This window comes from Pan paniscus, chromosome 3, assembly GCF_029289425.2.
Source record: "Pan paniscus chromosome 3, NHGRI_mPanPan1-v2.0_pri, whole genome shotgun sequence".
Classification (NCBI taxonomy): domain Eukaryota; kingdom Metazoa; phylum Chordata; class Mammalia; order Primates; family Hominidae; genus Pan; species Pan paniscus.
Window position 1 is genome coordinate 166,198,081 of NC_073252.2, and position 15,485 is coordinate 166,213,565.

The 15,485-nt window shown below is 40.2% G+C and overlaps 1 protein-coding gene across 4 annotated transcripts in view; it reads right to left on the reverse strand.

Annotated features, from left to right (window-relative positions):
• The window catches only part of DDX60L (DExD/H-box 60 like), a 259,291-nt gene that overhangs the window by 77,161 nt on the left and 166,645 nt on the right, over positions 1 to 15,485 (reverse strand). For all 4 annotated transcript variants that reach the window (XM_055111991.2, XM_063603978.1, XM_063603979.1 and 1 more), the window contains 2 exons: positions 14,738 to 14,879; positions 7,455 to 7,610 (listed from right to left, as the gene is read on the reverse strand). In XM_055111991.2, the coding sequence (XP_054967966.1) occupies positions 7,455 to 7,610; positions 14,738 to 14,879 (298 nt within the window). The remainder of the gene's footprint in view (positions 1 to 7,454; positions 7,611 to 14,737; positions 14,880 to 15,485) is intronic.

Consider the following 15,485-nt stretch of genomic DNA (forward strand, 5'->3'; position numbering starts at 1 on the left):
CTCCTCATTCATAAGTTGTACTTACACTAGTTACACTAGCCCCCAACAACCATTATTTTGTCTCATTACTTAAAAGATATTATTTCATTACCATCTTGCTTTTATTGTTATTGTGGAGAAGTCTGCTAGCAATTTAACTTTTATGTCTTTGTAGGTAACTGTTTGCTTTCTTATTCTTAAGAGAACTTTGTTTTTGGTATGCTGCGGTTGCACTATAATGTATCTAGTGGTGTGTGTTTGTGTGTGTGTTGTGTGTGCATAGATGCGTGAGTGTGTACATGGGTATATCGTATATGAGACTCATTTCTGCATCCTAACTCCAGGTATTTGTGTCTTTCATTAAATCAGAAAAAAATTATTTTCAGTCATTATCTATGGATATTTCTTCCTCTGATGTCTCTATCCTCTGCTTCTGAAACTCCAATTGGACATGTGATTGACCTAAGGTATCCAAAGGCTTAGAGAGATTGGAAGGTTAGAGTGACTTATCATGTAAGACCTGCTCACTCACCCCATGAGGGTGCAGAGGACACACCTTCCACCACAACTATGAGAAATAAAATTGTAAGGGGAACCCCAGAATTCTGGAATAGCTCCATAGTTACTCTATCGTGTAAGTCAGAAATTGCTGTGGGAACTGCTACCAGCAAATTTGGATCCCTAAATGCCACAGGGATAATTCAATCCTGGGGTGGCAGGGGCCAAGTGGCAGCACTTAATCACTAAAGATAAAGTAGTTATGGTTACCATAATGGACGGCAAAGTCAAAGCAGTAATCTGAATAGTCTGATTCACAGAAACCTACAGCACTGGCTAGCTGGTCATAGCGTTCCTAGAAAAAAACAAAAGATGGGCATTCCACTAAATTCTAAATTGATCTGTACAAAAGGAAGAGTTCTAAGGTAAGTGAACAGATGCCTAACTTAAATCACCAGTCATAGCTCCTTAATCAGTTCCTAAACTTAAGCCCTGTTACAGACCCAGAACCCCTTGATTGGAGAAAAGGCTAAATCCCTTTGAAGAAGGACCCTGCTCCACTGCCAAAACTCATACTGTTCATCTTTCTTCAGTCTTCCTCAAAGGGACCTACTGCTATTTATCAGGGTGACTGTCCACTGGAGAAGGGGAAATCATCTGACTTCAGGGGATTACTGGATACTGATTCTGAACTGGCACTAATTCCAGAAGACCCAAAATGTCACTGTGCTCCCAACCCCCAACCCCCAGTCAGTAACGGCTTGTGGAGCGTCAGGTGACTGATGAAGTTTTCTCTCAAGTTCATCTCACAGTGGGTCCCTGAATCTTCTGTGTGGTTATTTCACCGGTTTCAGAATGCGTAACTGAGACAGACATACTCAGCAACTCAACACATCTCCAGGTTGGTTCCCTGACCTGTGGAACGAGGGCTTATGGAAGCCACTAGAACTGTCTATACTTAGAAAAATTGTAAGCCAAAAGTAATACTGCATTCCTGGAGGGATTACAGAGATTAATGCCACTATTAAGGACTTGAAAAATACAGGAGTGCTGATTTTCCTCACATCCACATTCAACCTGACTATTGGGCCTATGCAGAAAGACAGATGAATTCTGGAAATTGCCAGTAGATTCCTGTAAATTTAACCCTATGATGACTCCAACTGCAGCTGCTGTTCCAGAGGTGGTTTCATTGTTTGAGCAAAATAATATACCTCCTGGTACCTGGTACACAGCTATCGAGCTGGCAAATGCTTTTTTTCTCCATTCCTGTTAATAAAGACCACCAGGAGCTATTTACTTTCAGCTGGAAAGGCCAGAAAAATATACCTTCACTGTCCTACCCTAGCCCCATGTCATAATTTAGCCCCCAGGGAATTTTCTGGAAGAAATTTTTTTCTTCCACAAAGTATCTCACTGGTCCATCACATTGTTCATATTACGCTGCTCGGATCTAGTGAATAAGAAGTAGACACTACTTGACATACCAATAAGACATTTGTATGTCAAAGATGGGAAATAAATTCAGCAAAAATTCAGAGAATTTCCATCTCAGCAAAATTTGTTGATGGTGGAAAATGAATGGAACAAAAATTCAAGGATGTTCCACCTCTGCAAAACTTGTAGGAGTCCAATTGTGTGGGGCATATCAAGATATCCTTTCTTAGGAGAAGGGTAGTTGTTGCATCTGGCCCCTCCTACAATAAAAAATAAAGTATAATGCCTGGGGGAGCCTTTGTGAATTTGGAAAGCAACATTTCTCACTTAGGTGTGCTATTCTGGCTTATTGATCAAGTGACCTGAAAAGTTGCTAGTTTTTATTGGAGCCGAGAATAAGAGAAGGCCCTGCAACATGTCCAGGCTGACACGATTGCAGGCTTCCCTCATGAAAGGAGTCATTCCCTCTTCTTACTGGAATAGACAGTTACTCTGGATATAGTTACCTTCCCTGCATGCAATGCTTCTGCCAAAAATACTATCCTTGGACTTACAGAACCCGTATCCACAATCTTGGTATTTCACACAATATGGTTTCTGATCACAAGGAACTCACTTTACAGCAAATGAGGTGTGGCGGTGGGTCTACGTTCATGGAAAGCTCTGGTCTTACCATATTCTCCATCATCCTGAAGCAGTTGCCTCAGTAGAATAGTCTAACAGCATTTTAGAGACACAGTTACAGTGTGAGCTAGGTGGAAATACTTTGAAGGCTGGGGCAATGTTCTCCAGAAGGCTGTAATTACTCTGAATTAGTGGCCAATATATAGTGTTGTTTGTGAATTATAGGCATAATTCACAATTCAGGATTCCAGGGATAGAAAACGAATGACTCCACAAACTATTACCCCTAAGTGATATGCTAGCAAAATTTCTGCTTTCTGTTCTGGCAACCCTATGTTCTGTTTGTTTAGAGATCTTAGTTCCAAAGAGAGGAATGTTTCCACCAGGAGACACAACAATGATTCCGTTGAACTAGAAGTTAGGACTGCCATCTTGCCATTTTGAACTCCTTGTACCTCTGAATCAACAGGCAAAGGAAAGGGTTATTGTGCTGGCTGCTGTGATTTATCCTGATTCTCAAGGGGACATTGGGCTGCTACTACTCAATGGAGGGGTAAGAAAAAGTATGTCCAGAATACAGGAGATCCCTTAAGGATCCCATAGTACATCCCTTCATACTACCATGCCATGTGATTAACGTCAATGGAAAACTACAACAACCCAATGCAAACAGTACTCTATGGGTCCAGACCCTTAAGGAACAAAGGATTGGACTGGACTGTGTTCTTCAAAGAGACATGTTCGAGTCCTAATTCGCACTATCTGTGAATGTGACCTTATTTTGAAATAGGGTCTTTGCAGATGAAATCAAGTTAAGATAAGGTTATTCTGGATTAGGGTGAGGCCTAATGTAATAACTGCTATTCTTACAAGAACAGAGAAACTTGAACACAGACCCAGAGGAAACACACAGAGAGAAGGAGAACACTATGTAAAGGTAGAGGCAGAGATGAAAGTGATGCATCTACAAGCCAAGGAACACCAAGGATTGCCAGCAGCCTCCAGAAGCTGAGAGAGAGGCATGGGATTGTAAATTCAAAATAAAATCCAAAGTCCAACCCCTGCAACTAACTGAATGGACCCCCTAATGGCCAAGGTTACCCCAGAGAAACCTTTAAGACTGAGTTCTGAGCCACGATGCAAAGGGAAGTCAGATAGGCCTCACTATACTCTCCTCCCTCTTGCAGTTTAGACACAAAAACTGACTAGCGTTAATGTTAAAATAGAGATTGCAAGACTGACAGAACAGAATCTTTGTGGCAATAAGATCATGAACAAGATCTAAGGCCATGCCAGTCAAAGGTGATGTCATGCACCCTATAGGTCACTATGACTCAGTATACCGTGGCTTGCTCTGATAACCTGACTCTGGCAGAACATCACATGATGATTAGCAGACTCCTGGTCTTCACTTAAACCCTTCGGCTGACTCCATGGGGTTTTTTTTGGGTTTTTTTGGTTTTGTTTTTTGAAACGGAGTCTCACTTTGTCACCCAGGCTGGAGTGCAGGGGCGCAATCTCAGCTCACTGCAACCTCCAACTCCTGGGTTCAAGCGATTCTCCTGCCTCAGCCTCCCGAGTAGCTGGGATTACAGGCACGTGCCACCATGCCCAGATAATTTTTTGTATTTTTAGTAAAGATGGGGTTTTACTGTGTTAGCCAGGATGGTCTCGATCTCCTGACCTGGTGATCCCCCTGCCTCGGCCTCCCAAAGTGCTGGGATTACAGGCCTGAGATACCACAACTGGCCCCAAGTTTTTAGACAAAGCTTTGTTCCTTTAACCAATTGCAAATGAAATCATCTCCAAATCTACCTATAATCTGTAAGCCCCTGCTTCAAGATATCCTGCCTTTTGGGGCCAGTGTATACCTCCTATGTATTGATTTATATCTTTACCTGTAACTCCTGCCTCCCTGAAATATATAAAACCAAACTGTAACCCAACCACCTCAGGGCCACTTACTCAAGACTTCTTGGGATTGTGTTTTCCCCAGGCCACAGTCAACCATATTAGCTAAGAATAAACCTCTTTAAAATATTTTGTGTTTTCCCCAGGCCACAGTCACCCATATTAGCTAAGAATAAACCTCTTTAAAATATTTTACGGAGTTCAGTTTTTCCATTAACAGTTTGGTTTTTAATTCAGACCCTCCAGAAGAAACCAATTTTGTAGACAATTTGATTTCAGACATTAACCTCCAGACCTGTAAGAGAATAAACTTCTGTTGCTATAAGCCACCAGCTTGTGGTGCTTTGTGACAGCAACCCTGGAAAAGGAGGACCTCAGGCAAAGAACCATGACCAGCTTAGGTGCTTGCTGGGTGCAAAGGGTTTAGGGAATAGGTAATGGGAGGAGAAGGCAGTCATAAATACCAGCTATGACCATGTGACCAGTTGCAGAAATGAGGACTCTAATAGTTAGGGGTATTTCTTCCTTATTTTGTCTGGAAAATACGTGTATATTAAGCAGATATTTTTGTTTTCTTCTTTTATCAGTTTACATACAATGTAGTCATAATAGTGTGCTTTGTATCACAGTATTTAGGTTACAGGATATCAAAGCAGACGAGTGAAAATTGCCCAAGAACTTAGCATTGTCTTTTGAAGGAAGAGTTAACATGCTGTTGGTTGTATGCAGTATAGTTGTATCATGTTAAGCACAAGTGTGATTTCGTTAGTGCCTTTATTGGGAGATTAAGTATGGTTTAAGGATATGTATATGGGTGCTCAGATGACAAGAGGTAGACTGAAATGGTCAGTTTTAGATGTCAACTTCATCAGACTATAGTTCCCTAGTTATCCAATCAAATATGAATCTGGATGTTGTTGTAAAGGTATTTGTAGACGGGCTTAAAGACTATAATCAATTTTACTTTAAGTAAAGAAGACTATCCTAGATAATATAGAAGAGCCTGATCCAATCATCTCAAAGTCCCTGAGTGCAGAATTGAGGTTTCCCTAAGGTAGAACAAATTCCACCTGTGGGCTGCAACTTCAGCTCATGCCCCAAAGCTCCACCCGCCCCTTCCTTAAGACCTGCCCTATAAATTTTGGACTTGCCGAGCCAGTCCCTATAATCAGGTAAGGTAATTCCCTGCAATAAATCTCTTAACATGTGTATCCTACTAGTTCTGTGTATCTGGTAGAAACCTAACTGATACACTTCCCAAATGGGCCTTTGACTCAAAACAACAAAAATCAACCTGTCAGCAGACTATTATTAAAAATCAACAAGCCAATTATAAAATTTAAATGAAAATGCAAAGCATTCAGAATTAACTAAACAATCTTCAAAAGAACAAAGTTGGAGCACATATACTACCAAAACCAAAGTTTCTTACAGAACTACCATAATCAACTTTAATATTGGTTCAAGGATAAACAAGGCTCAAGGATAAACTTATGAAAGAGACCAGAGGGTGAAGAAATAACCCCTCTCTCACACCATACAAAAGTAAATTCAAGATCAATCATAGACTTGTGAAATACTTACGACCTATACTTTATAAACAGGCAAAACTCAGCAGGCACTTCACAAGAGGATATTCAAATGGCCAATAACAGATGAAAAGTCCAAGAAAATGCAAATTCAAACCACAATGAGCTACCCCCACGCACCCATCAGAATGGCCAAAATAAAAAAGACTAACAATAGGCTGGGCATGATGGTGTACACCTGTAATCCCAGCAGTTTGGGAGGCCCAGGTGGAAGGTTTGCTTGAGGCCAGGAGTTCAAGATTACAGTGAGCTATGATGGTGTCTCTGCACTCCAGCCTGGGCAATAGAGTGAGACTCTGTCTCACACACACACAAAAAAAGATTGACAAGGCTGGGAAGCAATTCTAAAATTCCAAAATGCCCACATGGGAGGTGGGAGTTTAACTTGGAACTATCACCTTAGAAAATATGTGGACAGTAGTTCATAAAGCTGCATTTCTATGTATATACTTGAAGTGAATAAATGCATATATCTACCTAAAGTTATATGTAAGAATATTCATAACAGTTTTACCCTTCAATCACTTCTCATTACTTTTACAATTTCCTAAGTCCTTAACAGAGCCAGCAAGTACCCCCTCCTCAGTTTCATCAGCTTTTCTCCTCTCTGGTCACACTAAACATATCTCAGCTCCTTGGGGAATTCTCAAATGCCATGTCCTCTCTGGAAAACCTTTTGCTCTTCCCTTCCCCCAGCTAACTATTACTCATCCTTCAGACCATGACTCACTGCACTTCTCTTCACTTCCTCAGAGAGGTCAACCTTTCCAGACTGGGTTGGGCCTGTTAATCATTAGTTTCCACAGCACTCATTAGTTCCTCCTTCATATCCATCAGCACCTTTGTAATCATTTTACTGCTTCTTCAACAATTCAATAGCCAATAGGAAATGCTCCAAATGGACAGAGTGTAATATATTCATACAGAGAGACAGTTCACAGCAATAACTTTTAAGGATAATGGTAAATACAACAGGCAGGAAGGTCTCAGACATTATACCGAGAGGAAAAAAGATAGAAAGAATATACACTATATGATTCCATCCCAATGAAGTTCAAAGCAGACAAAACTAAGAAATCATATTGAAGTCTGTTAAAGAGATGAGAGGAGGGGGAGGATGGATTGGGAAGTGGCCCGAGGAACTTTCTCTTGAGGTGCTGGAAATGGCCTCTCTCTTGATCCAGGTGGTTATCACACAGATGTATATATCTGTGTAAAATTTCACCAGGCTTTACTCTGCACACTGGTTTACTTTAACCACATTATTCTATGTATTTTAAACCTCAATTAAGAGGTAAACAAGAAAGCACAGTGAAGGAAAATTATTTACACTTGGAAGAATTGAATTATTAGGGCTTCTAAAAGTTGTTCAGGACAAACATGCTTTTGTTCCACTTTAATTTACCCATTTAGTACCTTGAATGACTGATTTCTCTTGTCTAAGAAAATGTCTTCTTGTTATTCTCAGAGGAAAAGACTTTCCAACGTTAAATTCTTTAACCAGGTGTGACACAACATTCCACAGGTCTTCATAATCCCTCCTAATGGAATCTCCCAAATTCAAATGTGGTTCTGCATAACAATAAAAAATATTAAAATCTCAAAAGTCATACACATGCAGACACACACAGAGCATCTTTTTTGAATAAATTCATAGAGCTCTGGAAAGATGATCAAATATGGAAACTTACAGTGAGTTACACAATACACTTGCATGAAAATTAGTCATGACACTATGACAGTAGTTTTTTAAAGTCATTTTCTCTTTAAATATAATGCAGAGCCAAGTACTATGACATGGGCCTGTGGTTCCAGCTACTCAGGAGGCTGAGGCAGGAGGATCGCTTGAGCCCAAGAGTTCAAGACCATCTGGGCAATGTACCGAGATGCCCTCCCTGCCCAAAAAATTAACAAAGGAACATCACCATTTTAATCATAGTCCTTATTAAATAATGTGAGTGATAAATATATAATTATTCCCCAAAATAATGAAGCACAATATGCTACATATAAGCTTGCAACTTTAAAAACTAATTTCAAAACAAGTTTTTAAAGAGTTTACAGAATATGGGGGAGGAGCCAAGACGGCCGAATAAGAACAGCTACAGTCTACAGCTCCCAGCGTGAGCAACGCAGAAGACGGGTGATTTCTGCATTTCCATCTGAGGTACCGGGTTCATCTCACTAGGGAGTGCCAGACAGTGGGCGCAGGTCAGTGGGTGCGCGCACCGTGTGTGAGCCGAAGCAGGGCGAGGCATTGCCTCACTTGGGAAGTGCAAGGGGTCAGGGAGTTCCCTTTCTGAGTCAAAGAAAGGGGTGACGGACGGCACCTGGAAAATCGGGTCACTCCCACCAGAATACTGCACTTTTCTGACGGGCTTAAAAAACGGCGCACCAGGAGATTATATCCCGCACCTGGCTTGGAGGGTCCTACGCCCACGGAGTCTCACTGATTGCTAGCACAGCAGTCTGAGATCAAACTGCAAGGCGGCAGCGAGGCTGGGAGAGGGGCGCCCGCCATTGCCCGGGCTTGATTAGGTAAACAAAGCAGCCTGGAAGCGTGAACTGGGTGGAGCCCACCACAGCTCAAGGAGGCCTGCCTGCCTCTGTAGGCTCCACCTCTGGGGGCAGGGCACAGACAAACAAAAAGGCAGCAGTAACCTCTGCAGACTTAAATGTCCCTGTCTGACAGCTTTGAAGAGAGCAGTGGTTCTCCCAGCACGCAGCTGGAGATCTGAGAACGGGCAGACTGCCTCCTCAACTGGGTCCCTGACCCCTGACCCCCGAGCAGCCTAACTGGGAGGCACCCCCCAGCAGGGGCACACTGACACCTCACACGGCAGGGTACTCCAACAGACCTGCAGCTGAGGGTCCTCTCTGTTAGAAGGAAAACTAACAAACAGAAAGGACATCCACACCAAAAACCCATCTGTACATCACCATCATCAAAGACCAAAAGTAGATAAAACCACAAAGATGGGGAAAAAACAGAACAGAAAAACTGGAAACTCTAAAAAGCAGAGAACCTCTCCTCCTCCAAAGGAATGCAGTTCCTCACCAGCAATGGAACGAAGCTGGATGCAGAATGACTTTGATGAGCTGAGAGAAGAAGGCTTCAGACGATCAAATTACTCTGAGCTATGGGAGGACATTCAAACCAAAGGCAAAGAAGTTGAAAACTTTGAAAAAAATTTAGACGAATGCATAACTAGAATAACCAATACAGAGAAGTGCTTAAAGGAGCTGATGGAGCTGAAAACAAAGGCTCAAGAGCTAAGTGAAGAATGCAGAAGCCTCAGGAGCCGATGCGATCAACTGGAAGAAAGGGTATCAGCAATGGAAGATGAAATGAATGAAATGAAGCGAGAAGGGAAGTTTAGAGAAAAAAGAATAAAAAGAAATGAGCAAAGCCTCCAAGAAATATAGGACTATGTGAAAAGACCAAATCTACGTCTGATTGGTGTACCTGAAAGTGATGGGGAAAATGGAACCAAGTTGGAAAACACTCTGCAGGATATTATCCAGGAGAACTTCCCCAATCTAGCAAGGCAGGCAAACGTTCAGATTCAGGAAATATAGAGAACGCCAAAAAGATACACCTCGAGAAGAGCAACTCCAAGACACATAATTGTCAGATTCACCAAAGTTGAAATGAAGGAAAAAATGTTAAGGGCAGCCAGAGAGAAAGGTTGGGTTACCCTCAAAGGGAAGCCCATCAGACTAACAGCGGATCTCTCAGCAGAAACCCTACAAGCCAGAAGAGAGTGGGGGCCAATAGTCAACATTCTTAAAGAAAAGAATTTTCAACGCAGAATTTCATATCCAGCCAAACTAAGCTTCATAAGTGAAGGAGAAATAAAATACTTTACAGACAAGCAAATGCTGACCGATTTTGTCACCACCAGGCCGGCCCTACAAGAGCTCCTGAAGGAAGCACTAAACATGGAAAGGAACAACCGGTACCAGCCACTGCAAAATCATGCCAAAATGTAAAGACCATCGAGACTAGGAAGAAACTGCATCAACTAACAAGCAAAATCACCAGCTAACTTCATAATGACAGGAACAAATTCACACATAACAATATTAACTTTAAATGTAAATGGACTAAATGCTCCAATTAAAAGACACAGACTGGCAAATTGGATAAAGAGTCAAGACCCATCAGTGTGCTGTATTCAGGAAACCCATCTCACGTGCAGAGACACACATAGGCTCAAAATAAAAGGATGGAGGAAGATCTACCAAGCAAATGGAAAACAAAAAAAGGCAGGGGTTGCAATCCTAGTCTCTGATAAAACAGACTTTAAACCAACAAAGATCAAAAGAGACAAAGAAGGCCATTACATAATGGTAAAGGGATCAATTCAGCAAGAAGAGCTAACTATCCTAAATATATATGCACCCAATACAGGAGCACCAAGATTCATAAAGCAAGTCCTGAGTGACCTACAAAGAGACTTAGACTCCCACACATTAATAATGGGAGACTTTAACACCCCACTGTCAACATTAGACAGATCAACGAGACAGAAAGTCAACAAGGATACCCAGGAATTGAACTCAGCTCTGCACCAAGCGGACCTAATAGACATATACAGAACTCTCCACCCCAAATCAACAGAATATACATTTTTTTCAGCACCACACCACACCTATTCCAAAATTGACCACATACTGGGAAGTAAAGCTCTCCTCAGCAAATGTAAAAGAACAGAAATTATAACAAACTATCTCTTAGACCACAGTGCAATCAAACTAGAACTCAGGATTAAGAATCTCACTCAAAACCACTCAACTACATGGAAACTGAACAACCTGCTCCTAAATGACTACGGGGTACATAACGAAATGAAGGCAGAAATAAAGATGTTCTTTGAAACCAACGAGAACAAAGACACAACATACCAGAATCTCTGGGATGCATTCAAAGCAGTGTGTAGAGGGAAATTTATAGCACTAAATGCCCACAAGAGAAAGCAGGAAAGATCCAAAATTGACACCCTAACATCACAATTAAAAGAACTAGAAAAGCAAGAGCAAACACATTCAAAAGCTAGCAGAAGGCAAGAAATAACTAAAATCAGAGCAGAACTGAAGGAAATAGAGACACAAAAAACCCTTCAAAAAATTAATGAATCCAGGAGCTGGTTTTTTGAAAGGATCAACAAAATTGATAGACCGCTAGCAAGACTAATAAAGAAAAAAAGAGAGAAGAATCAAATAGACACAATAAAAAATGATAAAGGGGATATCACCACCGAACCCACAGAAATACAAACTACCATCAGAGAATACTACAAACACCTCTACGCAAATAAACTAGAAAATCTAGAAGAAATGGATAAATTCCTCGACACATACACTCTCCCAAGACTAAACCAGGAAGAAGTTGAATCTCTGAATAGACCAATAACAGGATCTGAAATTGTGGCAATAATCAATAGCTTACCAACCAAAAAGAGTCCAGGACCAGATGGATTCACAGCCGAATTCTACCAGAGGTACAAGGAGGAACTGGTACCATTCCTTCTGAAACTATTCCAATCAATAGAAAAAGAGGGAATTCTCCCTAACTCATTTTATGAGGCCAGCATCATTCTGATACCAAAGCCAGGCAGAGACACAACAAAAGAAGAGAATTTTAGACCAATATCCTTGATGAACATTGATGCAAAAATCCTCAATAAAATACTGGCAAAACAAATCCAGCAGCACACCAAAAAGCTTATCCACCATGATCAAGTGGGCTTCATCCCTGGGATGCAAGGCTGGTTCAATATACACAAATCAATAAATGTAATCCAGCATATAAACAGAGCCAAAGACAAAAACCACATGATTATCTCAATAGATGCAGAAAAAGCCTTTGACAAAATTCAACAACCCTTCATGCTAAAAACTCTCAATAAATTAGGTATTGATGGGACATATTTCAAAATAATAAGAGCTATCTATGACAAACCCACAGCCAATATCATACTGAATGGGCAAAAACTGGAAGCATTCCCTTTGAAAACTGGCACAAGACAGGGATGCCCTCTCTCACCACTCCTATTCAACATAATGTTGGAAGTTCTGGCCAGGGCAATTAGGCAGGAGAAGGAAATAAAGGGTATTCAATTAGGAAAAGAGGAAGTCAAATTGTCCCTGTTTGCAGACGACATGATTGTATATCTAGAAAACCCCATTGTCTCAGCCCAAAATCTCCTTAAGCTGATAAGCAACTTCAGCAAAGTCTCATGATACAAAAATCAATGTACAAAAATCACCAGCATTCTTAAACACCAACAACAGACAAACAGAGAGCCAAATCATGAGTGAATTCCCATTCACAATTGCTTCAAAGAGAATAAAATACCTAGGAATCCAACTTACAAGGGATGTGAAGGACCTCTTCAAGGAGAACTACAAATCACTGCTGAAGGAAATAAAAGAGGATACAAACAAATGGAAGAACATTCCATGCTCATGGGTAGGAAGAATCAATATTGTGAAAATGGCCATACTGCCCAAGGTAATTTACAGATTCAATGCCATCCCCATCAAGCTACCAATGACTTTCTTCACAGAATTGGAAAAAACTACTTTAAAGTTCATATGGAACTGAAAAAGAGACTGCATCGCCAAGTCAATCCTAAGCCAAAAGAACAAAGCTGGAGGCATCACACTACCTGACTTCAAACTATACTACAAGGCTACAGTAACTAAAACAGCATGGTACTGGTACCAAAACAGAGATATAGATCAATGGAACAGAACAGAGCCCTCAGAAATAACGCCGCATATCTACAACTATCTGATCTTTGACAAACCTGAGAAAAACAAGCAATGGGGAAAGGATTCCCTATTTAATAAATGGTGCTGGGAAAACTGGCTAGCCATATGTAGAAAGCTGAAACTGGATCCCTTCCTTACACCTTATACAAAAATCAATTCAAGATGGATTAAAGACTTAAACGTTATACCTAAAACCATAAAAACCCTAGAAGAAAACCTACGCATTACCATTCAGGACATAGGCATGGGCAAGGACTTCATGTCTAAAACACCAAAAGCAATGGCAACAAAAGACAAAATTGACACATGGGATCTAATTAAACTAAAGAGCTTCTGCACAGCAAAAGAAACTACCATCAGAGTGAACAGGCAACCTACAAAATGGGAGAAAATTTTTGCAACCTACTCATCTGACAAAGAGCTAATATCCAGAATCTACAATGAACTCAAACAAATTTACAAGAAAAAAACAAACAACCCCATCAAAAAGTGGGCAAAGAATATGAACAGACACTTCTCAAAAGAAGACATTTATGCAGCCAAAAAACACATGAAAAAATGCTCATCATCACTGGCCATCAGAGAAATGCAAATCAAAACCACAATGAGATACCATCTCACACCAGTTAGAATGGCAGTCATTAAAAAGTCAGGAAACAACAGGTGCTGGAGAGGATGTGGAGAAATAGGAATGCTTTTACACTGTTGGTGGGACTGTAAACTAGTTCAACCATTGTGGAAGTCAGTGTGGCAATTCCTCAGGGATCTAGAACTGGAAATACCATTTGACCCAGCCATCCCATTACTGGGTATATACCCAAAGGACTATAAATCATGCTGCTATAAAGACACATGCACACGTTATTGTGGCATTATTCACAATAGCAAAGACTTGGAACCAACCCAAATGTCCAACAATGATAGACTGGATTAAGAAAATGCGGCACATATACACCATGGAATACTATGCAGCCATAAAAAATGATGAGTTCATGTCCTTTGTAGGGACATGGATGAAATTGGAAATCATCATTCTCAGTAAACTATTGCAAGATCAAAAAAACCAAACACCGCATATTCTCACTCATAGGTGGGAATTGAACAATGAGATCACATGGACACAGGAAGGGGAATATCACACTCTGGGGACTGTTGTGGGGTGGGGGGAGGGGGGAGGGATAGCATCGGGAGATATACCTAATGCTAGATGACGAGTTAGTGGGTGCAGCGCACCAGCATGGCACATGTATACATATGTAACTAACCTGCACAATGTGCACATGTACCCTAAAACTTAAAGTATAATAAAAAAAAAAAAAAGGAGTTTACAGAATATGGAGAGGGTGAGAATTTTGTTAAAACTAGTAAAATTTGCTACATTTTATGCAGTCAGTTTATTCAAGTGTTTGTCATTTAAGGGAATTAAATGCCAGAGGTCCAAAAAACTTCAATAATGTTTGTTCAGGAAAAATATGTTTTGAAATGTTTTATTATTCTCTGACTATGTAAGCCACTCTAGATAATTTACTCTATAAAAATATTCAAAGGAAGGCAAAAATTATGTATGTACCAAAATGCAGTTTTATTTATTTTTAGGAAAAATGCAATATATCCTTAAATGTTCAAAAATAGTGAAAGGATTATATTAATTACAGTAAGCGTTATAAAATATCATGCATCTACCATTTAAATAAAAAATATAACTATTAATATGCTATCATATCATAGCATATCATATCATAGCATTATACTCATTTTCAAATGCTATTAAGTGAAGAAAAAATAAAATACGTAAAAAGTATGTACACACACAAAGGTTTTCAAGAAACAAAAATGTTGCTGTGGTATGTACTGGAAAATTTATAAGGGTTTTATATAATTTGTTCATGATATAATGTTAATGCATATTAAGGTACTACCTTGAGTACTCTCAAATTCATAGTAGAAGGCAATATTCTTTAACAATTGCTCATCATACAAGTCAGAAACATGATTTAAATTCAGATTCCAGCATCCAAAAACGTTTAAGTTGCTTAAAATGAAATGTTCACACCACTTGTTCTGAAAATTAAAAATAAAACATTATTAGCAGGGAGGCATGGAATAATTTCATACTCCTGGTTAACCCCCTATAAGGTAGGTCACAAGGGACATTTCTGGGTGGAATGATAAAGTCATTACAATCACAAATATTACAGATGGTGATCTATAAGTCCCCAAACTAATGCTTTCATATCTTTACTTTTAAAACTGGGAATTGCACTGCTTATCCTAGTACTCATTATTTACCTTATAGTACGCTGTTCCCTTAATGTGGTACTAAAACTATAGATGACAATACTAACACCTTTGTCATGCAGGTCCTGGGATCCCAGCCAGGCCTGCATGAGTACATTTAGACAGTTGCAAACTGGTTCCATTCCTCTCACTTTGGGGTCAACACCTACCCCCACTACACCCCTGGTGAGCAGGAAGAAGTTAGAGCGGTCTTTGCCCTTTTTCCATCTTCTTTAGCCAAGACCTTAAGATTAAGAGGTTATAAAACCCAGAAGTAGGGATTGAAACCACCATTGCAAAATTATGACTGAAACGGTGAAAGAGATCTGACTTAACTAACTCCACCTTGCTTCTAACCTCCAAGCTGTTCTTGTTTGTTCCTGGGTGTAG